General features: G+C 31.3%; 2 protein-coding genes across 3 annotated transcripts; both read left to right on the top strand.

The window, feature by feature from the left end:
• The first annotated feature begins 675 nt into the window (after positions 1–675).
• LOC102612239 (protein STRUBBELIG-RECEPTOR FAMILY 3) lies at positions 676–8,541 on the top strand. Of its 2 annotated transcripts, XM_006491567.3 has the most exons (17): positions 676–1,163; positions 1,320–1,514; positions 1,651–1,780; positions 1,874–1,945; positions 2,253–2,318; positions 2,444–2,515; positions 2,619–2,690; positions 2,770–2,841; positions 2,922–2,987; positions 3,133–3,198; positions 3,830–4,260; positions 4,374–4,807; positions 5,217–5,488; positions 6,368–6,506; positions 7,236–7,372; positions 7,499–7,655; positions 8,050–8,541. In XM_006491567.3, the coding sequence occupies exons 2-17, from the start codon at positions 1,394–1,396 to the stop codon at positions 8,146–8,148; spliced, it is 2,406 nt and encodes an 801-aa protein (XP_006491630.1). In that variant the 5' UTR covers positions 676–1,163; positions 1,320–1,393; the 3' UTR covers positions 8,149–8,541. The 2 variants fall into 2 exon arrangements, with proteins under 2 accessions (XP_006491630.1, XP_015389846.1); XM_015534360.3 differs by lacking the exons at positions 676–1,163; positions 1,320–1,514; positions 1,651–1,780 and having other exon boundaries at positions 2,455–2,515.
• A 10,070-nt stretch (positions 8,542–18,611) lies between these two features.
• Positions 18,612–24,290, top strand: LOC102621745 (secretory carrier-associated membrane protein 1). Its single transcript, XM_015534356.3, has 13 exons — positions 18,612–18,800; positions 19,255–19,317; positions 20,337–20,429; positions 20,537–20,599; positions 21,049–21,082; positions 21,169–21,291; positions 22,085–22,147; positions 22,241–22,334; positions 22,864–22,909; positions 22,999–23,066; positions 23,458–23,506; positions 23,671–23,736; positions 23,827–24,290. The coding sequence occupies exons 1-13, from the start codon at positions 18,750–18,752 to the stop codon at positions 23,908–23,910; spliced, it is 897 nt and encodes a 298-aa protein (XP_015389842.1). The 5' UTR covers positions 18,612–18,749; the 3' UTR covers positions 23,911–24,290.
• The last annotated feature ends 3,032 nt before the right edge of the window (positions 24,291–27,322 follow it).

Below are 27,322 nucleotides of genomic sequence, written 5' to 3'. Positions count from 1 at the left end.
ATAAATTATTTTGCTTCTATTAGAAAAAACTCAAATATTGAACTTTTGGCAGTGGAGGTTGAAATTTTTTTTTAAATGTTAAAATATCTAAATATCATCTACTTATTTAACAATCTTATTTTATATTTTTCATAACCTAACTTTAAGAAACTTACCGATTAAAGTAATTTTATAATTTTTAATAAAAGTTCTCATCGACAACTAAACAACTAAATTTTTTTTAGGTAAAAGCTCTACTTGTAAAAACTCTATTAATAAAAACTCTATTTAAATAAACTATATTTAAAAAGTTATATAAGCTGGAGTCTAAGTATAAAATTGATTCTCAAAATCAGATTCTAAAAATTATTCCTTTTTTATTGTTAAAATTTATTGTAGAATAAAATGATTTTACTAGAAACAATTTTTTTAAAATTATCAAATATTAAAATTAATTTTAAATCTCTTAAAAATAATTGCAAATGGGTTTAGCCATGTTCTCAATTGAGAACAATTTTAAAAAAATACACAAAAAAGGATATGGACTCATACAATCACCCAATTATAATTTTATACACTTGGAACGCTGATGGAAGCGCGTGGGGGAGAACATAAAGAAAACGCTAGTACAAGAGATAATGAATCGAGATATGTATGTATGACTTGCACGCACACTTTTACTGTTACTTGGTAGAAAGAGCGAAGAGGAGAAGAGAAGCAGCCCAGAACAAAAACAAAAACAAAAACAAAAACAAAATGGCAAATTAAATAAAGCAAAAGAAATAAATAAACAAAGAAAAAAAGTTCCATTGTTTCAGAGAACCTCTTTCTCTCTCTCTTTTTCTTTCTTTTCACATTTCTCAGCTTTTCCTCTTCTTTTTCTTTCAACATCAACTGTGTGTGAGGCGCATCTCTCGGCTCATCCTCATCAGCTTCAGCTGCTTCTTCTTCCATTTTTCTTTTAAAGTTAAATTAATATCATCATACTATGTGATGTTAATATTATGTGCTTACGTACCTCAAATTCATTAAATCTTCGCCTTTAAGTTTCGCTCATTTTACACTTTCATCCCCCCACCCTCCACTTTTCAAAAGTTTCTCACTTTTTCTCCCTTATTGTTGGCTTCATTTTCTTCAATTCTACTAGCCATTTTCTTTCAAGTCCTTACTTCTTCAGCTTCCTTGTACGTTCACTTCTTAAGAATCTGGTTATGTTTTTTTTTTTTTGGGTATTTTTAGTGTTGAAATCTGGCTTGTAGTTGGGCTTGATGAGTAGTGTAAAGATTGTAGATCAATGATTAATGTGCTTGTTGCTGATTTATTTCTTTTTTTTGTTTCAGATTGGTGAGTGTAGATTCAGCTTAATGTTGTGGAACAAGAATTAATTGTCGGTTGGCATTTGTTTTTGTGATCAATGGGAGTCAAGAGATCTAATATTGAGTGCAAGAATTGGAAGATCTATGCAAACTTCTTCGTGGGGTTTGTTCTGATCTGGGCAGCTGGATTTTCGTGTGCTGTCACCAATCCTAATGATGGTAAGCTTTACTTTTAGCTAACTACTTTTCTTTACTCTGTAATCTGTGTGCTCACTGACAAATTGTGTGTGCCTGTTTGTCTTATGTTTACATTGAGTTTGGAATCTAATTTGCTGCATTGGTTTGCTTGAATTAGTTGCGGCCATTAATAGCTTATATGCTGCACTGGGTTCCCCTGTACTTCCTGGGTGGGTTGCTAGTGCGGGAGATCCATGTGGTGAAAGTTGGCAAGGTGTTCAGTGCAATGCTTCTGATATAATTGCTATGTATGGAAATGCCTTCTTTTAACTCTTTTGCATATGATTTTTCTTGATGATTTAAATATTTACCTCTTATAGTTTCCTTTTTTGGATCTTTAGAATTCTTAATGGCGCTAATTTAGGAGGAGAGCTCGGTGAGAACTTGGGTGCCTTTTCTTCTATCAGAGTAATGTAAGCGGTTGTTACTTCCGTCTCTGCTAAACGATTATATGAATCATTTATTCTTTTACTGCCATACAAATTGTGTAGTGTTTGTTTATTTTAGTAGATTTCAATGTGAAGAGTACAACAGGCACATAATGGGGTAGTTGCCCACAAAAAGAGGCAATGGAAATTAAATATGTCGGCCTTTTCTGGAAGCCAAGAAGTTGCTTGAGTTTAGAGTTTGAAGTCATAGTCTAATGTATATGCATTATTTTCCATTGCTACATTCGTTGTGTATATTGTCTCTGACTCTTGTTTCATTATTTTGTTTCAGAGATTTAAGCAACAATCACATTGGGGGGAGTATCCCATCCATTTTACCTGTTACTATGCAGAACTTGTAAGTTTTTCTGTGCTTTAAAAGAAAAATGCCTATGCTATCTCTTCAAGGCATTAACAGCCTTAGTTTTATGTCTGCTTTGCACACCTCTATGCAACTTATAATATTCTTTACCTTTCTGTCAGTTTTCTTTCAGATAATCAGTTCTCTGGAAGCATCCCGAGTTCTCTAGCAACTTTGACTCTACTGACAGACATGTATCTTTTTCCTTCACTTCAATTGCTTTGATGCTTAGCAGGCAATGCTCTCAGTTTTTGTAGAATTATTCCTAAGCTGTATCTGTTGATTGATGCCTTTCAGGTCTCTAAACAACAATCTTTTAAGTGGTGAAATACCAGATGCCTTTCAGTCCCTTACAGGGTTGATCAATCTGTAGGTTCAATTAAATCAACATTGTTTTTTAAATATATATTTTTATTGATGGTTAATCGGTTCACTTATGTTCGTGCAGAGATTTATCTAGTAACAATTTGAGTGGGGAACTCCCTCCGTCTCTGGAAAATTTGTCGCAGCTGACAACACTGTGAGTTTTTTTCTCTTTTCATGGTTATTTTAGTGCACCTGTTATACCTTTATGTATAAATCTAACTTCTCGATTGACAGACATTTGCAGAACAATCAGCTGTCTGGGACCCTTGATGTCTTACAAGATCTTCCTCTCAGAGATTTGTACACTTCTTAACCTTGTCACATCTATTTTTTACGATTGAATTGTCGGTTTATACAGTGGTTAACAATCTGCATAACCGTATTCTATGGTATTGGGAATTTGTAGGATTTTTTTTTTGGCTTATCTTTTTTCTTTCTTTCACAGGAATATAGAGAATAACCTATTCTCTGGGCCAATACCAGAGAAAATGCTGCAGATCCCAAATTTCAGGTGAGATTCACAAATTTATGGTTTATATATGTGGAGAGCATTTATGCTGTTGAGTGTGACTTCCAATGGGGAAATAGGTTATTTCAGGGGTTTCTTTCGTACTGCTAAATTCATGGATTCTCTGAGTTTTTGTCATTTAGTTAAAATTAGAAATTTCTCAAAGGACATGCAGCTGGTAAGAATAGGCAAAAATGTTGATAATGGCTGCATGTGTCCTGATACACCACATGGAAATAAAATCATTCTGCTCAGACTGGCACATGTAAGCAGAAAGAATCCATAATGGGTTTAGTTATAGAGTGGCGCTAGACATCACATGATGACTGGCTGTTTGGCAACAAAAATGACGTGATATGACAAATGAGAACTTTGATGTCCTTGTGAGACTGCGATTTATGCTAGTAATTTGGTTACATTAATGTTTGACATGGTGAATTATTTTCCAATGCTGCAGCATTGATATATGCTCTATCCAGGTTGGAAACAGTAACTAAGTCTTTGAGGGTGTAAAATTTGTATATGCTGTGTTACCTGTAGTTTGAAAATGTGATATCTGTAATGCGTATTTGAAAATGTTTGATTTTACTTTGTGGTATATGGTTTTGTTTCTGACATTGAGATACACCTGCAGAAAAGATGGAAACCCATTTAACTCAACAGTTGCTCCATCAAGACCTCCTACATCCTCGGTAACTCCACCGCCTGCACCACCATTTTTTGGGCCACGACCTGTCTCTGGGTCATCACCGGTCTCTCGGACACCACCTTCTCAACACACACCTGGAAAACAGGCTGATGGACCAACTGCTTTAGAGGATTCAAATTCTGGAAAAAAAAAATCTTCGACAACTAAAAAAATTGTTTGGATATCAATTGCAGGAGTTCTGTTATTTGTAATTTTGGCATTGGTGTTTTTACTTTTTATGCCGAGGTGTATCAAAAGACGGGGTGAAGTGGACAGAATTTTCAAGCGGCATCAAGTTGGTGCATTTAGAGGCAACAACAGAGAGGAAGCCAGGGACAATGGGACCTTGGCCCTTCCAACCAATCAAATGGAGAAAGGCAAATAAAACTTGCTTTTAGTCACTCAGTTTTTATATGAGTTATGTGCTGCATTGTCAGGTTTGAAATCATTTTTATTGGTTGTGATTGGATCTTTTGAACTGCTCCAACAGATGCATCTGTGAAGCCGAAGGAGGATCATCGATCAGAGATGAGAAGAATGGGAGCCATTCCACATGCACAGAATGAACAAGAGAGAAATAAACAAAGGATGAGCACAATACCTAGACGGGATGATCATGAGATAGACATGAGTTCACTAGATATGATGATGATGCCACCACCACCTCCTCCTCCCCCACCTCCACCTCCTCCTCCTCCACCCCCTCCTCCACCACCTGTTGTAGAGAAGGTCATTGTAAAGCCAATTGTGCCCGCTGAAGGAACTGCTGTGAAGACTTCCACTAAAACTGCAAAACCTTTCACAACTGCAAGGTCTTTCACCATTGCATCCCTTCAACAATATACTAACAGCTTTTCTCAAGAAAACCTTATAGGTGCTGGCATGCTGGGGAGTGTTTATAGGGCACAGCTTCCTGATGGAAAGGTATAAATTCTTTAATTGGAAATTCATTAGTTTATAGCAAGTTCCTTTTGGTGATTGATTAAGTGAAACCCATCTTGGGCATTGAATTGTTGCTCTGTATGCTAGATCATTGGTTTTTTTTTTTCATCAGTTTTATTTCTATCTACTATTGCTGGACTGATATTACTAGTATGTTCCCAGATCATTTCTTTTCCTGTGTAGAACTTTGAATTTGTTCAATTTCTCTGTTTACTCTCACTTCCAACTAATTTCTGAATGGAAATTGTGATTGAGCTTGTATATGCAACTTTAAAATTCTAGATACATATTTCCTCTCACATGATGAACCTTTTGTTGTTAAACTGTCTTTGTATGCTTATGGGCATAGAATTTTAGTTCTGATGTGTGATCTTTGTGGATGCTTCTGCAGCTACTAGCAGTCAAGAAACTGGACAAGAGGGCTTCAAGTCAGCAGAAGGATGATGAATTTCTTGAACTGGTGAACAATATTGATCGAATTCGACATGCTAATATAGTCGAGCTCAAGGGTTACTGTGCAGAGCATGGCCAAAGGCTTCTTATATATGAGTATTGCAGTAACGGAACTCTGCAGGATATGCTACACTCAGATGATGAATTAAAAAATAATCTTTCGTGGAACACCCGCATTCGGATGGCACTTGGAGCTGCTAGAGCCTTAGAGTAAGTCAAGTAACTTCCAAGTGGGCATATTCTGCCCCAAAGTCCCAAACTAACTTCTCTAATTCAGGGATTCAAGATTTATCAGCTTCCTGGTTGATTCAGACTAGGTTTTCTTTTTTTTTTTTTTTAATTTTATCCTTGCTTAAGTGGCTAGGTTTGGTTATTACATGTCAGAAATATTAGAACATGATAGAGATAGATATATTTAGAAAATAAACAAGAAAAAAAATCAAATCTTTTATTATTTAAGGTTCAAACTTTTACTTCAAACAAAAAAAGTTTCAAACTTGTACACTTATACATACGTGTATGTGTGTGTGTATATATATATATATCCTTTCTCGTGAAAATTTATAGGTAAAGTGTATAAAAGATAAGATGAAAGACACGATACATGAGGTTTATACCAGGAAAAAAAATCTTGAAAAATCATAAAAGAGTCAGAAGGATACAATAAATTCAGCAAATGGTATAGCTATGGTGAACCATCCATCTAGACTGCAATGACTTATCTTCCAATTCCTCGTAGTGTAAACTTGAAAGCATAAAAATGAAATCCACTGGTGTTAGCTTATGTTTATGGGGATAGTAATTGAAATTACCCATTTCCGTGAATTAAATCAGGGATTGTGGGATGATGCAAAATATTTAAAACTATTTTTGCAGTTCTCGGATGATAAGATTGATATTTTAGGAAGTAGAGTTCCCAAATCTGTCAATGTGCTTAAGATACAACACATTTCAGGAATCATACTTTTAAACTGTTAATGCCAGTAAGATAAAAACATGTTTTGGTTGGTTTTCTTGTTTTATTTTTGCTCTGAAATGAACTATGCAGTCTTTCGATGGCTGATCTTGTTCATTACTTTGTATGAGAAGGTACTTGCACGAGATTTGTCAACCACCTATTGTACACAGAAATTTTAAGTCGGCCAATATTCTTCTTGACGATGATCTTGCTGTGAGTGTTTCTGATTGTGGTTTGGCCCCACTAATATCATCAGGCTCAGTTAGTCAGGTAAGTCATAATCTTACGATCATGAGGGCCGGTGGTGTTATGCATAGAAATTTCTGAACTTTTCCTGATTTGTACTAGCTTAGGTTTTGACATTTTCTTTTCCTTTTAGATTCATAGATTTGAACCTGAGCAAAATATTAACAGACTTGAATTCATAAGTTTGAATAATAATATTTTCTTTTAAATGATGACCAAGTGTTAGGGACCAGGACCAAGTGTTACATGTATATCCTTATAATTGTCAATAGCATATTGATTTATGTCTGACATATTGGAATGCTGCCAACAAGTTGAGAGATCTAAACCAAAAGTATCTGCATATTGATAACTTTTTAATATAACTTATTGAATATTATTTATAACAGCGTGAATAAATAAATTAGGATAATTTGTATGCTGCCAACAATACCAACTTCATGCAAAATGTATTTATATCTTACCTACATTAACTGGTTTAAAAGTAAGGTTCTCAAAACTTGTCTATGTCTTAACTACTTTTAACATGTTTATGGATTAGTTTTGTGGTTTGCTTGTCTAGAAGTGGTAAAGTTTTGATAGATTTTCAGGGTCTTGCTACAATGGAAAGTACAAATTTGACTTGCCAAAACAATACCCATTACTGGACTCTGTATTATTTCACACAAGCTTTAACCCCAACTTTTTGCTCTGGTCACTAGTTTTTTTTTCACTCTTTCAGCTCTATCATGTCTGAAACAATTTTACTTTCAGTTGTCAGGACATCTGCTAACAGCTTATGGTTATGGAGCTCCAGAATTTGAGTCAGGAATTTATACTTGTCAGAGTGATGTTTACAGCTTTGGGGTAGTTATGCTAGAACTCTTAACAGGCCGTAAGTCCTATGACAGGTAAAAGAAGTGAAACCATATTTAATTTACTTGTATGGACATAATTTGTCAGTTAAATAATATATGAACATCCTGTCTTAAATTTCTCACTTTAATGGTTTTTATCTTCTTAAAAATGCTTTCTAGAACAAGAAATCGCGGTGAGCAATTCCTTGTAAGATGGGCGATTCCCCAGCTTCATGACATTGATGCATTGTCCAGGATGGTTGATCCTTCCCTTAGTGGACAATATCCTGCTAAATCGTTATCCCATTTTGCTGACATTATTTCTCGTTGTGTTCAGGTGAGTGTTTCATTTTTGACTTCTATATGATGGTCATTAGGATTATTACTTTAATGTGTTAAGTTGCAACATGTTTTACTTGTGACATGGCAAAAACGATTCAGTTCATTTGCATATACGATGTAATTGTTTGTTTAAACACAGAAAAAAATGTTTTAGGATATACGGACATTCAGATCCTGAAATGCTTAAAATTATTACAAGACCAACTTACAGTGAATTTAATATCACAGGAGTAAGCAGATTACTTTCGTGGTTTACTGAATGATATATGTTTAAATTCATGATCTTAGACAATTGACAGTTCTGTAGAGGATGACGATGATTAGGTTATAAAATATGTGTAGCAGTGTTTTTGTCTTTTGTCCATCTAACCTTTGAGTGTATTTTGCAGTCTGAGCCTGAATTCAGGCCACCAATGTCTGAAGTTGTCCAGGATTTAGTAGACATGATACGGCGGGAGCGCTGCAGCAACGAATCACTTGGGGACTGATGTAAATTAGGAAATAAATGTAGTGGTTTCAGCTTGTGAATGGTGACGGTCCATAGATTTTGATTTGCCCTATTAACAATCAAGAAAAGCACACCTCCTGTAACGAGGCCGCAACAAATGCCCCTTGCTAACCACACCAACAGTTCACATCACGCTCTTAAGCTGACTGAGGTAATCGCTGCAGAACCTTATGAACCTTGACTGTGAACTGTGAGATTTTTCAGGCCAATGACTATTCATTCAGTTTTCCATTAGACTATACTCTGAAATGTACTGACCCCTATTGTTTCATCACTATTATTGGTTACCAATTCTTGTTGATAAAATTTGTTTGTGGTGTATCATAAAACATTGTAATGTATGTTTGATGTATTATAAACCCTTTTTTCATTATCCTCAGAACCTGGTAGGATCTGGTTATGAAACGCACTTGTTTGACAGTAAAATTGGTTAATTGCCGCAGGAGAGGTTGCATTGCCCATTTTTTTGTTGCTTTCAATCTGTTGCATGAATAAGTTGAGTGTATTTTGTTAATGGTAAAGGAGACATTTAAAGAGTTTTGAAGTGTGTTGAGAAATATTTCAAGTGCATCACTTTTCACAAAAGATATATCTGCCCCCCAATATTTATGTATGCTTTTCTCATTCTGCATGTAATCATATGAATCGATGCAGAATGCTAGGAATTTAGATTCTGTTTGAATAATCAAATTTCTAGAGTAACAATTGAGACGGAGTGGTTCATGTGGTTTATTTACTTTATTTTGAATTTGAGGAAAGATTGATCGCGGTTACAATTTGTATCGATTAAACAAGTTGTTGGAATTCACTAGTTAGTAGTTATTCTAGATGGTTTCATAAGCATTAAGCATAGCCATATGATGAGTTGAAAGGGGCAAAGCTTCGGAGGTGGGGAAAACCCGCTATGTTCTAGGAGCATTTTCCCACTCTTTTGAAATTCAAGTTCTCATTTGTAATGACAATCATGTCTCATGATAAGGATACTTGAGATTTTTCACTTCTATGAGTTTCCTTAATGTTGGATGTCTTCGAGGCAGGCAGCAATGAGAGTGTCTTGTAGTTGAGTAGGTGGCTAAGTAATGAGAACGAGCTTTTGATGTAAATAAACACAGTCGGCCTAAGACCATCTTAATTTTAGTGATAATTTTTATGTATTAGATGGGACAAGTTTAAGGGACATGATTTTAGATATAAGTTTATATATAAATGTTTTTGTTAGTTATTATATTATATTTCTTTAACAAGAATGATAAGAGTTATAAATAATTTTGTATAAACAAATATTTATAAATTAATGCAACATAAAGAGATAAAGAGATTGGTTGAAATGTAATAACTATTAATTTTTACAAGCAAAATTAATGGACCCCACATAACTCAAAAAATTCTCTCACCTGTTGTCTTGCATTGTATTCCTCCATCACTAAAATATTTTGGTGCTACAATTAATCAATCTTGAACTTCGAAATAAAAATCTATGTTGTTTCTTCAAATCAAAATCTTATATAATCACCCATTATTCCCTCCGTTGCCTAACCGTATAACTCCATGGAGATTCATAACTTTCTTAGAGAGAAGGTTAAAAGCTGGATATGCTTGATGGGGTTACTGTCTTTGGAACTCATTCTTTATTGGACCAACATTGAACTTCTGTCTTGGTCTGTTGCTCTAATCAATCAAAAATTCTATGTGAAGAACAATCACATTAGAGAGAATTCATCAAAATATCAGCGTATCATTTTCCAGATATGATTTTCCTCTTCTTTTTTCTTTTATCAAGAACTTGTAAAACCACTTTTTTTTTTTTTTCAACTTTTAGGGCACGTTTGGTTTCTGTTAAATTTCATAGAATTGAATTATTTTGGTACAAATACTACTAATTTTATGTTTGGTGCTAAAAAGTTAAATTGGATGAGCAAGTATGGGCTCACCACAAAATCCTCAATAGTGACAAAAACGTATCTTAGAGAGACCTTTGGGATTATTTTTTTTTCAAAGCTAGTATGTTATCCCAAACCACTTAATTTAAATTGAATACTTATCTACTATAATTATTTTTATTTATGTATTATATGAGTAATGCAACTTGTTTTTTTAACATTAAATTATAACATTGTTTTAAATTTATATATATACAATTATATTATCGCTAAAATAATTTTTATATAATTTATATTAAAATTTAAACTAATATCTAAATATTTAGTTAGATTTTATTTATTTTTAATTAATTTAATAAAAAATGATATATAGAATTTAATAAAAACTCCTATTATACCAAGCATGAGACATTACTAAATACAATACATAAGGGTGTTCGCAGATAAGATTTTATAGATTGGATATTAATCCTTATTTGATTTATGATTTTACAGATTATAAATTTTCAATTAAATCCAATCCATAGATTGGTAAATTCAATTCAAAGTCGATCCATGCATTTGCGGATCGAATGTGTGTTTGACCCAATTCATATTGAATCCACCATTTTGCTAATTAAAAATTTTTAGCTCTGTCCAATTCACAAGCTAATTAAATAAAAAATCTAATATAAAAATAATTTTACTACTTGTTAAATTCAAAATTAATTGTTTAAATAAAGCTATACTAGTACAATTACAGTTTCAAAATGTAATATAGCGAAGAAAAAAAAAATCTCATTTGTCTAGATCGATATATGACAAGATTGAAAAGTTTGAAAAGAAAGTAAGAAATTAAGCTTAATTACCTTAAGTGGCAAGGTGAAATGATGATGGCTCTGTGCATGCAACGGGATAGAGGTTTGGTATTATGTGCTAAAATGCTTTGATTGGCGTAGGGTTATTTATTTTGTTTTAGCATTTTTATTATTTAGAAAGCTATATTTGTTTATTTTATTATTTTTATTTTATAATATTATTGAGTAAGATATCACGTATCATTTGGTGCTAATGTAACTATTTATTTATTTATTTATTTTTTAGTAAGTAGTAATGCCATATTTAAATGTTTTATTTTTTTAATTAAATAAATATTTTTTATTTTTTTTATAGATTCGTTGATTTTTGTGGATTTACATAAATAAATCCATTTCTAATCTACAGACTGCGGATTTTTAAATTTTTAATTTAATCCAATCTATCAATTCACAGATTAAATTTTTGCATATAAGATTTTTGCGGATCAAATTGATTGACTAGATCATATTAGATTCTAAACACCCCTGTAATACAATCCAATCACATCCTATCATATATCCAATTTTATTCTGCATGTCAAACTTTCCCTTAAGACATAAAATTTAGAAAAGATAAGACAACAGAGGGGCAAAGAAAACTAGTAAAGAGTTTAAAGACAACAGAAGAAATTGAAAGAAAGGAGATATCTAGTAATATAAATGAAAAAAAGAATATTATAAGATATGTCCCACTCAATTTAAGTCATCAAAATAAGTATGATTTAATTGTTAAAAAATTGTGTATAAGCTTGCGTTTAAAAACTACCTCTTGAACTTGCCTCTATATATATATAAAAAAATGTTAATATATTAAAATAAAAAGATGTTAATATATTTATTCAAATTTTGAACCAAAAAAAAAAAAGGAAAAAATTTAAGCAATAATTATTTCAAAGTAGAGAAGTAGCGTTTCCTATTTTTATTTTTAAAGGTAATAATCATAAAGAAAAATAAGCAATCATAAAGAAAAATAAATAATCATAAAGAAAAATAAGTGAGTTTAATAAATACACATCTCAAAACAAATAATAATTGGACTGTCGTTATTATATACATGGAAATTATTAATCATTCATCTTAAGTTTACTTTATTATCAAAATTAGGATTGACAAATGTCACGACTGAGATTGGCCAATCTCGATCTCATCCTAATTATGGATTGGGAGGAAAGTCCATCCAGAATCCGACCCCAAACAATAAATTGGGACAAAATGTGTGTTTTGATCTTGTCCTAATTAAAATCTCGATTCCTAATTAGGATCCCAAACGTCTCATATGATGTGAGTTTATTGCTATATGATGTAAGATTCTATCATAAATGACATATCATATATATATATGACCGATAAGTCAGATCTATTTGCTTTATTAAATCGACTTGTTATATTGTTATCATCGACACATTTGATATATGTGCTTCATTAAACCAACTTGTCATATGCTTTTTGTAAGCCTAAGTTACAGTCACGGCATTCAAGATTCCAATCAAGATTTTCAAACATCCCGAATTCCTTTCTTAAAAGTAAATGAGGGTAAATTTAGGTCTTGAATCCATACCCAAATAATAAATCGGGACATAGAATGTGAACCCAATCCCATATCATTTAGGACGGAATCTCGAATCTCAAACATGATTCTGGAGTTTTGCCAACCTAATCAAAACTACGATAAAAGCTTGAATTTATTAAAATGTTCACCTTAAGTTCACAATTTGATTCAATCACCTATTAAAACATTAATTTTTCTTCATAATAATGGTGTTAAAAGGATAATTTAAGTATTTAAACATGTTAAATATTGGAAGATTATCAATCGTGCTCCTTGAGTTTACTTTGTCATAAAAAATATTACAGAAGCTTGAATTTGTTCAATTTTTCACCTTAAGTTTTCAATTTATATTAACCATTCACCAAAATGTAGTTGCCGTTTATAATTGATGTTGTCACAAGAGTAAATGAAACATTTAACATGCTACATAAAAAATAAATAATTGTTTTAAAATATTAAAAAATTATTTTTTATAACCAATATTCAATTAAATACACTTAACACTATAATTTCTTCCTTAATTAAAAAAAAATATCTAACTTATCTTCTTAGTTTATCTTCACAAATTTAGATAACCAAATTTAATCCAAAAATTACTCTGAACCCTAATTCACAAACACCCAATCAATCTAACATCCAATTAAACCCAATGCATATATTTTCAACTATTGAAAATGGTGGAAGTATTTAATGATGAAGGATGTTGGTGGTTAAGGATTTGACATAAATTCTATGTTGAGGATTTATGATTTTATGAGTCCTAAAAATTCATAGAGAGAAGATAAAGAAGAAGATAGTGAGATGTATTTTATTTTGTTTTTGGTTTGATGCGATGGGTTCGATACAAATTGTGGTTAAGGATAAAAATCATTGGTACATTATGTTTTGAAGCAAAGGGTTTGCTAGGTGTAGATATTTTATTTTATTATTTTATTATTTATGGTGCAAAGTAAAAAATGTCCTTGACTTCAAGGGTAAAATAGTTATTTTAATTTAGATTCTGTTGAATATTTTAATAATGTTGATGTTTTAATGGATGGTTGATATCAAATTTAAATTTTGCAGTATTTTTTTATAAAAGAGTAAATTAAAAATAGATAACTGATAATTATTTTTTGAATTCAAGAATAAAATGATTATTTTACTTAAATTTTGTTAAATATGTTTATAGCGTGGTGTTACGGTTGGCAGGAGAGAAGGAAAGAGAGGAGAGAATCAAATTCTTTGAATTTTTTTCTTTGTTCGATTGGTGGCAGTGAGCCATAATTCAAATTTTGGTGAAATCGAAATTATTGCAACCTGGGGAATTTTATTTCTTAAGTGATGAGCCAGGAATTATATTTCCGCTCATTTAAATCACATGATTTTTCATTGTTACGGCTGTGTTTACTTTCTGGAGTGGGAGGGAGGAGTGTAGATTCCTCCCATTTTAGTGTTTACTTCAATAATTTGAGGAAGGATTGAGAATCCCATTCCATGGGCCCTACCAATTTTTGGAGTGGTGAGTGGGAATCCACTCCCACCTCTCCATTTTCTACTATTTTTATCATTTAATTTAATATTTAATATTTAATAAAATAAAATAAATAATATTATATTTATTTGAATAATATTATTATATTTAACTAAATAATAATTTGCATTGATTCTATGTTAAAATTACTTAAAAATAATATTATTATATTAATAGAGAATTAATAAATATTACTATATGTTATCTTCATTTCAAAATATAATATTATCATATTTATTTTTAAAATAATAGTACTATATTTATTTAATATTAATAATTAATAATAATGAATAGTTTATTCTAATAAAATATTAATTTTGTACTAAATAATATTATATTATTATTTTATATAATAATAAATTTAATATAATTATACTTAAATAAAATAAAATAAAATTTCATTTTATATTTACCCTCCTTTTATTAAATTTACTATAATTAAATTTAATAAATATTGAAATAATAATATTATAATTTGGCTTGATTCTAAGTTTAAATTACTTAAAAATAATAATATTATATTAATAGAGAATTAATAATATTACTATATACCATCTTTATTTGAAAATATAATATTATTATATTTATTTAATATTAACAATTAATACTAATAAATAGTTTATTCTAAGAAAATATTAATTTTGCACTATGTTAATAGTAAAAATGTTTCATTTATATTGCCCTTATCAATAATTTTTAATTTATATAATTAAAATTAAAATTAATAAAAATTGTGATGTACATAATTAAGAATATTAATAATTATTATAAATTTACAAATATAATAAAATAAATATTTATTCATTAAATATATTTTTTATTAACTTTGTAATTAAAAACTATACTTCTTTAAATAAGGATAAAATTGTAATTTGAAACTATTTACTCCAAATCCAAGACAAAGTAAACACATAAATTGGATTCTGATCTTCATTTTATGCTTCCATTCAAGTGTAAACAACCTACTCCCACTCCACACTCCTAATTCTAAGATTTCCACTTCTCAGGATTTCCACTCCAATCCAAAAAGTAAACATTACCTTAAAAATCGTGGGATTGCGAACGTACAGACTAGATAGAAGCGGCAAACCTGAGATATACTTTCAACTCTTTAATGCGTGCCACCATTTGCTTAATTTATTTACTTGATTTTTAAAAAAACATCAACTTTAAAATAAAATTATTATCATTTATGATTTATCATCGTTTTTTTTAGTCAAATGCAGCAGCTTTTTCAAATGACTTTGAGATTTATTAGGGCTCTCCCTTGAAGTTGTACAATTTTGATTAAAACTATCCCAAAATCTTATACAAGAAAGTATTAATTAGATTATTTTTAATAATTACTAAATAAAGATATAGCTAATATTATATCAATAATTTGTAATTCATGCTTTATATTTTACGAATTCATACTTTATATTTTATTAATTAATTTTAATTTTTAGGCATTTCATTTTTTAATTTATATAAAAATTTGACGTTACATTTATTGTTGTGTAATTTATGAAATTTGAAATTGTATTATTTATTTTATTGATTAAATTAATTTATAGTTTAATTTTTTTAATTATATTTACAAATAAATTTTGAAAATTTAACACCAAAGGATAAATTTGTCCAAGTAAAAAAAAATTCAATTCCTTTCCTCTAGTTATTCCATGCCAAACTGAACAAGAGAAATTGAATTCCCACTCTTCTCTTTCTCTCTCCTCTCCTCTCCTTACTCCTTTATTGTAACCAAAAACAGTATAACAATGTTAACTGTAATAATTAATATTTTGATGGATTGTTGATACAAATAGTAAATTTAAGATGAAAAACTGAATAAAATAAATTTTTTTATAATATTGTTGACAATAAAATTCAATTCCTTTCCTCTAGTTATTCCATGCCAAACTGAACAAGAGAAATTGAATTCCCACTCTTCTCTTTCTCTCTCCTCTCCTCTCCTTTCTCCTTTCTTGTAACCAAAAACAGTATAACAATGTTAATTGTAATAATTAGTATTTTGATGGATTGTTGATACAAATAGTAAATTTAAGATGAAAAACTGAATAAATTTAATTTTTTTAATAGTATTTTTGACAATAAAATAAATTTAAGGTGAATTATTGATAATTTTATAGATATAATATCGAAGCGACTTGCTACACGATATTAGATGTCCTTCACAAGAATGTCAGTTACTAAAGTTGGGATGACTGCCAATTACTAGAGAAGGGGTGATCAAATTTTCTTCGTCATAAGAGAAAGTGAGTTTGGAATTGTTGGGGAAAAATTAGGTTTTTAAAATTTTTATAAAACCTTTTGAAGATCGCTCTCATATAATATATAAGAATTTGTAATCTAGAAATCGTACCTTGAAAATCCGAGTTGGCTTTTTCTGCTGAAATGATTTAGGCTCCTAGATCACGATCCGCCACCACCACTCCTGTTAGATCACGATCCATCACCACCACGCTTGTTAGATTACGAATTGTCACTAATGATCTTCCAGGTTATGACTCAGGTTCGATCTGCACTTGACGTGTGGGCGCCTTTATCACTACCAAAGCAACTAGCACGAGAAAATTTTTCTTTCAACAATAAAGAGAAAAATCTTTTTCTCTGATCTGTAAAAGTGGCTTCTCTCTTTTCTTTAAAGAAAATAAGCATTTTATATCACCCTTTAGTGAAAACCCTGGGCTCCAAATAATCAAAAAATAAAACCCACGTTGTTTGCTTTTTCAATAGGGGACCCACCTTGTAAAATAACATAAGGCCCCTTACACAAAAACTAATTAAATGGAGCCTCCCACTAAATGATATATTTAGGCTTTTGACCCAAATAGCTAGTCATCTTACTTATTAGTCCAGTAGTGGTGCAGTCAATTAAATGAGCTAACCCGGGGATCATTTGGGAACATACAATAGTGGCTACAATAATTAGGCCTGTAATTAAACTAGCCCAATTATTTAATTCCAAATCTACTCCACTAAAAGATTGAAACTGACTTCCATAATTGTATGCTCGAATAATAATTCGTCCCAAGCCACATTGATTTCTTTACTGCACAATCCTTTGTACCATATCGTTAATTAAATTGATATCTCAACCGTCCAATCAATTTAATAACATCTTATTCCTTGATACTTACTGGTTTTCTCTAATGATCATTTTCAACATACTAAATATGTTGACGCACTCTGGCCAGAGAATTTTATGATCAAGTGCCGAAAACCCATCAAGAGATGTGTTGTACAAATTCTATATTGTTAATCTATAATTCCAATACTCATAAATGCTCCCACCAAGATACCAAGTAATCTAGACTACAAGTATGTGTCATGCCCATTGGTAACTCAAATGAAATAACAATTACAATCATGAAATCATAATTAACTCAAGATTAAGATTACAGTAAAATCAATGCCTATGAGATTTAATAAGTCTGACAGTTATTACAAAGTTAATTAAATCTCATATGTGATCCTGTTCAATGTAGTCGTACTACATCAATAAATTCATACATGATTAAAACAAATCATTCAATGAATTTATTACAGTCTATACCTAAATAAAGTGCCCAACTTTATTTATCAACTGCGAACAAAATTTATTTAATCATAAGATGACTTGTATTTATGTCTTCTGTGAATCCACATAGTGATCACATAAATACATATAATATGATTAAATGGACTTTAATAAAAATATTAATGCAATTAAGATATTTGAATAAAATACCTCATTAATTTTATTAATCAGAAAAAATATTTATTACAATTAAATAAACACATATGCTTTTAAAGAGCATATTTTCCTAACAAGAATTTGGACTGATTTCGTAAGATTTGGCTTATGTTAACTGAGTAAAAACATTTGGACAACATGTATTTGGATGTCCGGAAACAATTGGTATTCAAAACTTTCTACACTTAATATATTTTACTGAGATTCATATGAGGCAAACGATTCTTTGGTTGAGCGGTGAATATCTACTTACCTCTTTCCTGAATTTGAAAGTTTAAATCTTCTAGTGTGCATGTAATAATATATTTTCTCTTATTTTGTGAGAATGAATTTTTTAAATTATATTTCGACTATGATAGATCGAATTTGAAAATTAAGTGTCCTCCTATATTGTGTGTGGGTACATATTTTCTTCTATTCTTTGGGAGCAGATTTGTGAATTAGACTTTAATCTTGATAGATCGAGTTGCAGGCAAATCTCTGCATGATTTCTTCTAATGTATTTATTGATTAATTTGTACTAAGATTTTCTTTAGAAAGGTGTAGGAGAATTTTTTTTTAACTTTTTATTTTCACTCCTGTCAACTTTTCTTTTTGCAAAAAAAAAAAAAAAAAAAAGAAAAAAGACGATAGCTATCTTCTTGTAAACTTCGCTTTGAAAGAGAGGCATTATGGCATTATAGTATCGTCGTGAAAGTGAGAGGATGTCCTCAACACCAATATTTTATTCTTCCTTATTCAGTTATTCTTGTTGATTCATGAATAGTGAGAAACAAAGTAAAATATATTAAAAAAAATGAGGACGTTTAAAAATAGCCTAGAATCTGTCCTGAAATGTCATTTCATTCGAATAATCTGTTACCGTTCCCTTTATCACGCGCGAACACTATTCCCTTTTTTGGTTTTCGTTTTTGTTCCATTTTCCTACGAAACAAACAGCCACGAGAAACCCATCCATCCGAATCAAACCTCTGTTCGAATCATTCTCAACCACATTGCTCTTCCTTAAACCACATTCAGATCCAAATCGCATATTTCTTCAGTTTTGGATCCTCTGGTTTGCTCTCATGAGTCCTTACAACGACAGCGGTTACGACGACGACGTCAATCCTTTCTCCGTAAGCCTTATACATTTATACTCCACTTAATGAAATTTAAATTTCTTTTGTTGTGATTGCGCTTTGCAGGATTTTCTTTTCTTTTCTTTTTTTTTTCCTGTTTTGTTTTGAATGTTTTGATTGCTTGTCTGAATTGTTAGATCTATTTCACGTGTTTGATTTGAATTGTTTTCATTACGCGTGATTTCGCGAATAATAAAATCGCGGAAATCAGAGTGAAATATTTGAATAGAGGATTTCAAATCTTGAGATTTGGTTTTTGTCTTTTAGAATTACAATTAACGTAGTGTGCGTGCCGTTTTCATTTGTATATTAAGTACAAGAGACTAATTTTTGGTTCATGAACAAATTGCATGAAAGATATGTAACTATTCAGTAACAATATTTATAATTCCTTTTCAAGTTTTTGATTTTATTACAAATAGCTTGTATGTTTACAGTTTATTAATGTCAGGACACAGCAGTTAGGACAGGACAAGGGCGATCAAATTATGGTGGTGGTGCCTTTTATATGACAGTAAGATTGCTTCCTTTTCGAACTCTCCTGGCTGTTTTCTCCTTCGGAGTGCAGCGTTTCATTCCAGAAATGTCAAACATTTGGCAACATATAGCCTGAGTTAGTGAATTAGCTTTAGTTACTGATTCTAGTCCGCCGTATAGTCAAAGAAGTTGTTTAGTGGTGACTAATAGTGGAGGTAATGATGTGTTTTTGTGAATGTGTAGCTTTGTTGGTTATGTGATGGGGTTGACAATAACTGTGAAAACTGGTACTAGGTTTTCTGATATGGCTATTGTGATGATTCGAAAATGGTGGTGACATCACCAGTAATGGCTAGCTATTTTTAGCTGAGTGAAGGGTTTGTTGCCTGTTGCAGTTGTTGTTGCCATCGGATTACTGGAGGTAAACATGGGAGGAGTAGCTAACTAATTCCAGAATGATCCTGTCAACTTTCCTGGTCATGTGCTCTCCACATCCATTTCCTTGGCGTTGAGCGAGAAGTCTTGTTAAGTTATAATGTTTACACCTCAACCATGAGATTTTTCGTTGGTATTCCTAAATATTATCGTTCTGCTGAATGCCCTTTTGTTAAGCATAGGTGTTGAAGGTAAAATAAATATACAACCAATAAACAGGGATCTATAGAATGGCAACACTGAAAACAAGCTTATGCTAAAAATGCTGAAAAAAGAAATTAATGCCAGATCTATGAGAGATTTACCAGATTTAGCTCACATGAGCGTTTAAGATTGGTCTGTAACTTTTTGTAGGTAGCCTGCTTAAGCATAGTGGTAATCAAAACTATTGAAAAATCCACTGAACTGATTGTGATTCTTATCTTTTCCCCTCAATTGTTTAGGTCATCTTCTTCTATGAACTCTTTATGGATGGGTGTTCTTGCAAAGCTACATACGTTTCTGTCTTGACACTTTTGAATGTTTCTTGTGTATCTAGGGCTTGCATTTGATATATTGATTGTACATGGGCGCTTTTATATTTTCTTTCTTTCCTGATTTACATTTACATTAACTTTCCAGAGTGTTCCCCCCGCAAACTCAAGGCTAGCACCTCTGCCTCCAGAACCATATGACCGTGGTGCAACAATTGATATTCCCCTAGATTCTGCACAGGTATCTGTGCACATTCATGATGTTGAATTGCCTTGCTCTATATATGCAGTATTTGAGCAATTTTTTTTTTCCTCGGGGTGAGGGGTTATATTTCTTTTTAATTCCAGGATTTGCAAGCAAAGGAGAAGGAACTCAAAGCAAGAGAGGCCGATTTGAAAAGGAGGGAACAGGTGATTCCTCATACTGTTTTGGATTGGCTGGCTTATTTATTTTATGTTCCATACTAATTAACAAGATTAGTTGGCCAGTGATTTTATCATCTACCGCATATCTTTTCTTTAGGAGTTATTGAAGAGCTTGTTAATCATAATTGTCTGTGGCCAAGGACTAATATTCAGCTACTCATGGACTTCTTTTCCGCATGTCAGAAAAAATGCAGTGTTGAAATTGATTTTTGAAACATTTATTGACCTATGGTTCATTTTTTTCAACCATCTTTCAGTCTTCATAATTATTTGTCTAAATGTATTCCCTTTTGCTTTCATCTGATTTGTAGTGGATGCTATAAGATTGTGAACCTTATATCTGTGAGATACTAAATGTTGTCTTTGCACACTTTATATTATTGTTTTTGAAGTAATAGAAAACCTCATATACTAAGTTTCTCTATGTGCTGCAGGAACTAAAACGACGTGAAGAAGCAATAGCTCGAGGTATATGCAATTAGCATGTATATAAATTTATATAGATGAAGAATGAGATTGTAGATTACCTATGTTGTTCTTTTTGGTTTTGGCAGCTGGAGTTCTAATGGAAGAAAAAAATTGGCCACCATTTTTACCAATTATCCACCATGACATCACAAATGAAATACCAATTCATCTACAGAAGATGCTGTATATTGCATTCACAACATGGCTGGGTATGTTTTCTTCAAGTCCATATTCTGGAAGGCTCAATATATAAATTTCAAATCTGTACGCACCTTTCAAATGTTCTTTTTTAAATTTCTTGTAGTAGATTTTCTTGTTACAAGCTCTTTAGCATTGTACTTGCCCAACCTGATTTGTCTGAATGTTGATCATTTCTGTGTCAAGGCATATATTTTTATCTTCTACTTTAAACCATATTACCGGCTATGTAAATTACACAGGCATGGTTGGTCGGTCTGTCAATTAAACATGACTAGCTCCATATTCAGGTTTTTCTATTGATTCCCAAATGAATCACCAAGAGATAGATATGTGCATAAAATTTTGACAACTGTAGACTAGAATGAGTATTCCTGTTACAATTGATTTTTCCAGAACAATATATATTTTCCTTGTAAAGAAGAAGATGCGGCATAACTAACTCTAGAATAACTTAGAAAATATATGCAGTTTGTAATTCATCATGCTGTATCAGAGATTAACTTGAGAAGAATGTAAACATCTTTAAATCTGTTAAAGAATTGTCCTGATAGCATAAAGAGATAACTTCACCTGGGCCTCTTTTATGTGCTTATGCAAAGTATAATGTGCCTCTTATGAGATCTTCTGTTAATAAGATAGATGTTGTAGCTTCAATGGTTAGTAGAAAGTTCATTTTGATTGGATTGTCTAAATAATTCTTTTTTTATTTTTTATTTTTTGTCTGTGCAGAGAAATCTTTCGCTGGAAATTAGTCTATATGATCTTTACTGAAATGTTCTTAAATTACGTGACATTGTGTAGGTTTGGCTGCATGTCTTGTGTGGAATTTTGTCGCAGTTACTGTCAACTGGATGAAAGGAGGAGGTTGATTCTAAATTTCACCTTATGATTGGCCATAAAGTTGTACTTTCTTTGTCATCATGTTTCATCAACTCTGTAACTTTTGTTCTGTTGTAGATCCGGTAATTTGGTTTCTTGCACTCATTTACTGCATTACCGGGGTTCCTGGAGCCTATGTGTTGTGGTATCGCCCTGTTTATCGTGCTATGAGGTACTGCATTTGTTTATTTCAGAGTTCACCTGATTTGTGTTATCTGCCGCTCAATAATGGGATTTGAGAATTACACTAGAAAATGATCACTACTTAAATTTATGCATTTCGTGGTTCTTAGTTTTTTAGATTTGTATGTTTGGTATAGTTTGACCGGAGTTAGGAATTGTGAAGATCAGGATCTTAGTTTTGTTGATTTCAGGCATAACTGTTCAAAATTATATTTTACTATTGTAAATACTGATGGATATGTGATGTCCTAGGCATTATCTTGTAGAAGTATGTAAATTTGGACTAACTGTATGAGTAAAGTTTGCAATGAATTTGAAATGCCAGAACTTTGGAGGAAAATTTAAGTTGCACATAGTAATAGTTAATAACTCTGACCAGACGGCAAGGGGTCCAATTTTCTTTTGTCTTGACCTTACAAAATGAAAATAATTGTCTTTCTACTGCAATGAGTGTATTCCCATATTTTATCTTAACCTTAATATATTTTGTATGTTATATAACTTTATTCCAAGTACAGGACTGATAGTGCTCTGAAGTTCGGGTGGTTTTTCTTGTTTTACACGGTAAACTTATAAATATTCTTATTATAGATATTTTTTTTAATTATATTAGAAAATAAATTGATTTAGTTCCCTATTTTTCATGAATGCAGATCCACATTGGATTTTGTGTTTTTGCTTCTGTCGCTCCTCCAATTATTTTTAAGGGGAAATCTCTTACGTAAGTTATCTTTGATTCTTTTGCTTGTTTGCAACATAGCAGGAGTTTATTGTTCTCTTCCTTTTGTTTGTGGAAAAATGTAATGGCGGTCAAAAGGAAGGCATTTCAAGTTTTGCATGAAGTTCAGACTTCAGATTATCTATGATTTACTGTAATATCTTTCCCTAGTATTTTTTAGCAGAACTTTTATGTTCTTTGATTTAACATGAACAGAAGTGTGTCATCTGTCATAGCTGGCTTGTTTACACTTATTTTTACCGTCTCTTCTTTATTGTTGTGGAAAATAACTAATATTTCCTGCTGAATAATCTTGTAGGACATTTATTTGGTTGTGGTTCATTTTCTTTTATTTCTGCAGCTAACTTTTTGTATTGTCTAATTCTGTGGACAGAGGTATTTTGCCTGCAATAGATGTTCTGACCGATAATGCTTTCGTTGCAGTAAGTTTGTTAATGTTGATTCTTTGCCTTTTCTTTGATGTTGATACTAAACTCACTGCAAGTGCTACAAAGTTATGACAAGTTTGTATTTGATTTGAGTGTTGCTGATTTGATATTGACAACCACTTTTTAGAGGCTCAACAAGTGTCAACTCGTAATTGCAGATATTCTATTTCATTGGTTTCGGATTCTTCGCTATTGAGTCACTGATCAGTATCTGGGTTATTCAGGTTTATGATGGAACTCTGTTGTTTCAACAACTGTATTTTCAGTACTTCAGTCTCCTGAACCTTAATGTTTCCTTTCGACCAAATTTGCAGCAAATCTACATGTATTTCCGAGGCACTGGCAAAGCTGCAGAGATAAAGCGTGAGGCTGCTGCAAAGACCATGATGGCACTATAAGATGCCACAACCATGGACCGACGACATTTCTTGTGGATAGAGCTGAGCTGACTTTTTTTTTTCCAAAAGATTTGCACTTCCATTCAGTTAATTCCTTCAGAGTTCAGATTGTTGATTTGTTCTGCATATCGTCAAATTAAGAATCTTGACAAAATCAGAAAATGTGCATAGGCCAATATGAGTGTGCTGTCGTGGTCTGAGTCGATGTCTTTTAATTTTTTTAGGGCCAAAATAATTTACATGGCTGGTTTTGTATGAATCCATGTGGAAGTATTTTAATATTCAAAGAAAAGAAAAGTAGACAGAAATATAGAAAGAGAAAGAACTTTAGTTTTCATTCAATGTACTCTCGAATGAATTTTAAATGAATTATGAATGATTACAACCGATACCTCTTGTTTATTGGAAAATGTAACCGAACATTTAAATTCTCAACTGATCATTGGAATTCTGAATTCCTAGAATTTAGAACTCAGGACACATAACTTATGGAATTCAGAACTTATGTACCAATAATGAACTGGGGGATAGACAAATAAATTCACAATACTTCGCTTTTGATATCCACCACTTAATAATAGTTGTACATGACTATTACTAGGGAAAAAGTCTATGGGATAAAACCCAAGTAAAAGAAATAGAATTTGATAAATCGCAAAGTAGCATTGGTTAAAAACTTTTGTCAATAAAAATCCAATGGGAAAATCTATGTAAAGGGAAAAAAGAGGACAATGCACATGTATCTAGTCTAGTCATAGAAGTACTTTTTTTGTAAGATTGTGCTCCCACTAATGGGTACTCCCTTGATCAACTTGATAATATGTTCAAACGACATATGCAATGTCATATACTATTTTCTCAAATGTTTATATGGATAGAGCTTTAGTGAATGTGTATACAAAATTATGTTTTGGAATGTATCTGTTTGATATCAATATTTTTATCTTGTTGGAACTCATGAGTGTAGAAGAATTTCGGTGGAATATGCTTTATTCTGTCTTCTTTAGTATGAGTTGAGTAATGCAAGTAGTATTATCTCATATATTACTGTCGAGATTTTCGTATTTGAATATAATTTACAAGGTTTTTTAATGTGATGAATGATGTATCACAAAAACCATACACATTCATGACTTGCTTCATGTAGCCTGAGAATTTCAAAATGGTTCGAGGATAAAGTGACAACAGTCTATTTCTCATATTTCCATTAAGTTATTGTACCATTATAAGTAAAAAACAAATTCTGTTTGTGAACAAGCTTTATAAGGATCAAATAAATAACTTGTATTTGCAACAAGACTCGATTTTTTTGTTATTTCATTAGAATAAAGTAAACTCAAATCAATAGTCACATAAGGATAATGGAAAATGTGCTTGATGCCATTCTAGTATCATCTAGTTGGTTCAACAAAAAACTTAGCTAATAGGTTTACTGAAAATGTTAGGTCTATACATTAGGCTAAATACGTCAAAGGACCAGCGACATTCAAATATGTTACTTCAAGATCAAGTGCTTTTTCATCATCCTCTTTAAGATAAAAAAGACTGTTTTTAGGATCAAATACTGCACACCATTGGGTACTCAATGGGTGATCTTTATCTATATTAAAAGGATTCAATATCTTCTCAACATAATTTGATGGAAGGATGAAGATAACATTAGATCTATTCTCGATTTGCAACCAAAATGGTGTCTAGTTCTCCTTAAATCTTTCATTTCAAACTCCTTTTTATATAATAAATAATCTTTTAGATATCTTTGGTAGTTTCAGTTAAATTCATATCACCAACATAGATTGCTATAATAGCAAATCTAGATTTTAACTTCTTTATAAATACACAAGGACAAATGGGATTATTCACGTATCCTTCCTTGGTTCAGTATTCATTAAAAAGATTATACCACATGTATTTATATATTTTCAATTCGTGCAAAGATTTCTATAACTTTATAGAACCCAAGCTATGATGTGGGTATTGAGATGCGTAATACAATTTGAATCTTTTAGAATATATATATATATATAAAATAATAATAATAATAATAATAATAACTCTAACTGTGATTGTTTAAAAACAAAGATGAAGCCATGAAGAAAGACAATCATGCTAGAAGAATATATCTATGGAATAAAGCTTCTTCCATTTCATTTGATTCTTTTTCCTCTAGTATAACCGATGGTGTCAAACGATTATACAAATAAGCTATCACCACATCCACAAGACTCATATCAGGCCTTTCAAATACAACCAAACTAATCAAGGATCATAATGTAATTGCACACGTTATTGGTGAATACTTCTCTTCATAATTAATAGAGAAACCTTATGCAATGAGTCGTGCTTTATATCTAACGATCTCCTTCTTTTCGTTGTGTTTCCAAAAATACCAATTAATATCCAAAAACTAATAGGTATTTGGACTACAAGTAAAAAGCATTACATTTGGCTAAAGAATTTAGTTTCACATGGATTGCTTCATCCCATTTGGGCCAATAATAGCTCTCTCTATGTTCATTGTTCAATTGTAGCTCAACATCATTATTTAATAAATCAAAAGCAATTATAAATGCAAAAACATTTTCTATAATTGTTTCTTTACGATTCCATACTTTTTATGTGTGATAAAAATTTGTAGACTTCTCTAAATTCTCAGCCACATGACGACATCAAGGGTTTGGCCCACATGTGGAGGGTATTTTCCACTTCATGAGATAGTGTTATTTTAGGGACTAAGGTCTTGACACAATTTAAAAGTAATTGATTACTTTCAAATATAAGAGTGCTTAATTATAATATAATCAGGTAAGTCTGGAGTCGAACTATAAGGAATTTAAAAATCCAATTATCAATAATTAAACAAAAACTATTTATAAGATGATTAGTAAGAAGAAATATACCAAATCAAAGAATTACTAGGATTGCGAGATTTACTCTTCTTATTCAAATCATACATTTAATACTCTCTTATATTTATAATTTGCATTTTTTCACCGACTTTGATATTATGGGACCTAGTTCTTAAGTAACCACTCTATAAATAAATATGGGGTTGAGTACATAATGTCATAGTAATATTGAAGTATTCACTACCATATGTGTACGTCAATATTAAGTTTAATATCTCTCTTGGAAAGAAAATATTAAGTAGAAAATACAAATTATAAAAATGTAACTAAAAATAAGAGAGTTATTGCATCTAAAATTTGAACTCTTGAGCTTCACCTTTACCTTAGCTTAGAAATGAATTAGTTACTCATGCTGGCAAGCAAAACACTAATTCTATTTGAGAAAAATTTGAAACTACAATACAAAGAAGTTGAAAACAAGAGAGGTGATAAAAATATATTTTTATTAATTGTACTTTTCCCTAAAATTCACTACAAAACTCACACCAAAACTCTATCCCTTA

The sequence above is a fragment of the Citrus sinensis genome, chromosome 2 (genome assembly GCF_022201045.2).
Source record: "Citrus sinensis cultivar Valencia sweet orange chromosome 2, DVS_A1.0, whole genome shotgun sequence".
Taxonomy (NCBI): domain Eukaryota; kingdom Viridiplantae; phylum Streptophyta; class Magnoliopsida; order Sapindales; family Rutaceae; genus Citrus; species Citrus sinensis.
This window is presented reverse-complemented; position numbering and strand designations above follow the sequence as displayed.

What these genes read in the sequence shown, in the direction of transcription:
- LOC102621745 (XM_015534356.3), top strand. Translation starts at nt 18,750, where the DNA reads ATGAGTCCTTACAACGACAGCGGTTACGACGACGACGTCAATCCTTTC. An exon ending in CCTGTTTATCGTGCTATGAG is followed by an intron (nt 22,335 to 22,863) that starts GTACTGCATTTG and finishes TTCCAAGTACAG; the next exon opens with GACTGATAGTGCTCTGAAGT. An exon ending in GGTTTTTCTTGTTTTACACG is followed by an intron (nt 22,910 to 22,998) that starts GTAAACTTATAA and finishes TCATGAATGCAG; the next exon opens with ATCCACATTGGATTTTGTGT.
- LOC102612239 (XM_006491567.3), top strand. Translation starts at nt 1,394, where the DNA reads ATGGGAGTCAAGAGATCTAATATTGAGTGCAAGAATTGGAAGATCTAT. An exon ending in GGAGCTGCTAGAGCCTTAGA is followed by an intron (nt 5,489 to 6,367) that starts GTAAGTCAAGTA and finishes TTGTATGAGAAG; the next exon opens with GTACTTGCACGAGATTTGTC. An exon ending in GGCCGTAAGTCCTATGACAG is followed by an intron (nt 7,373 to 7,498) that starts GTAAAAGAAGTG and finishes AATGCTTTCTAG; the next exon opens with AACAAGAAATCGCGGTGAGC.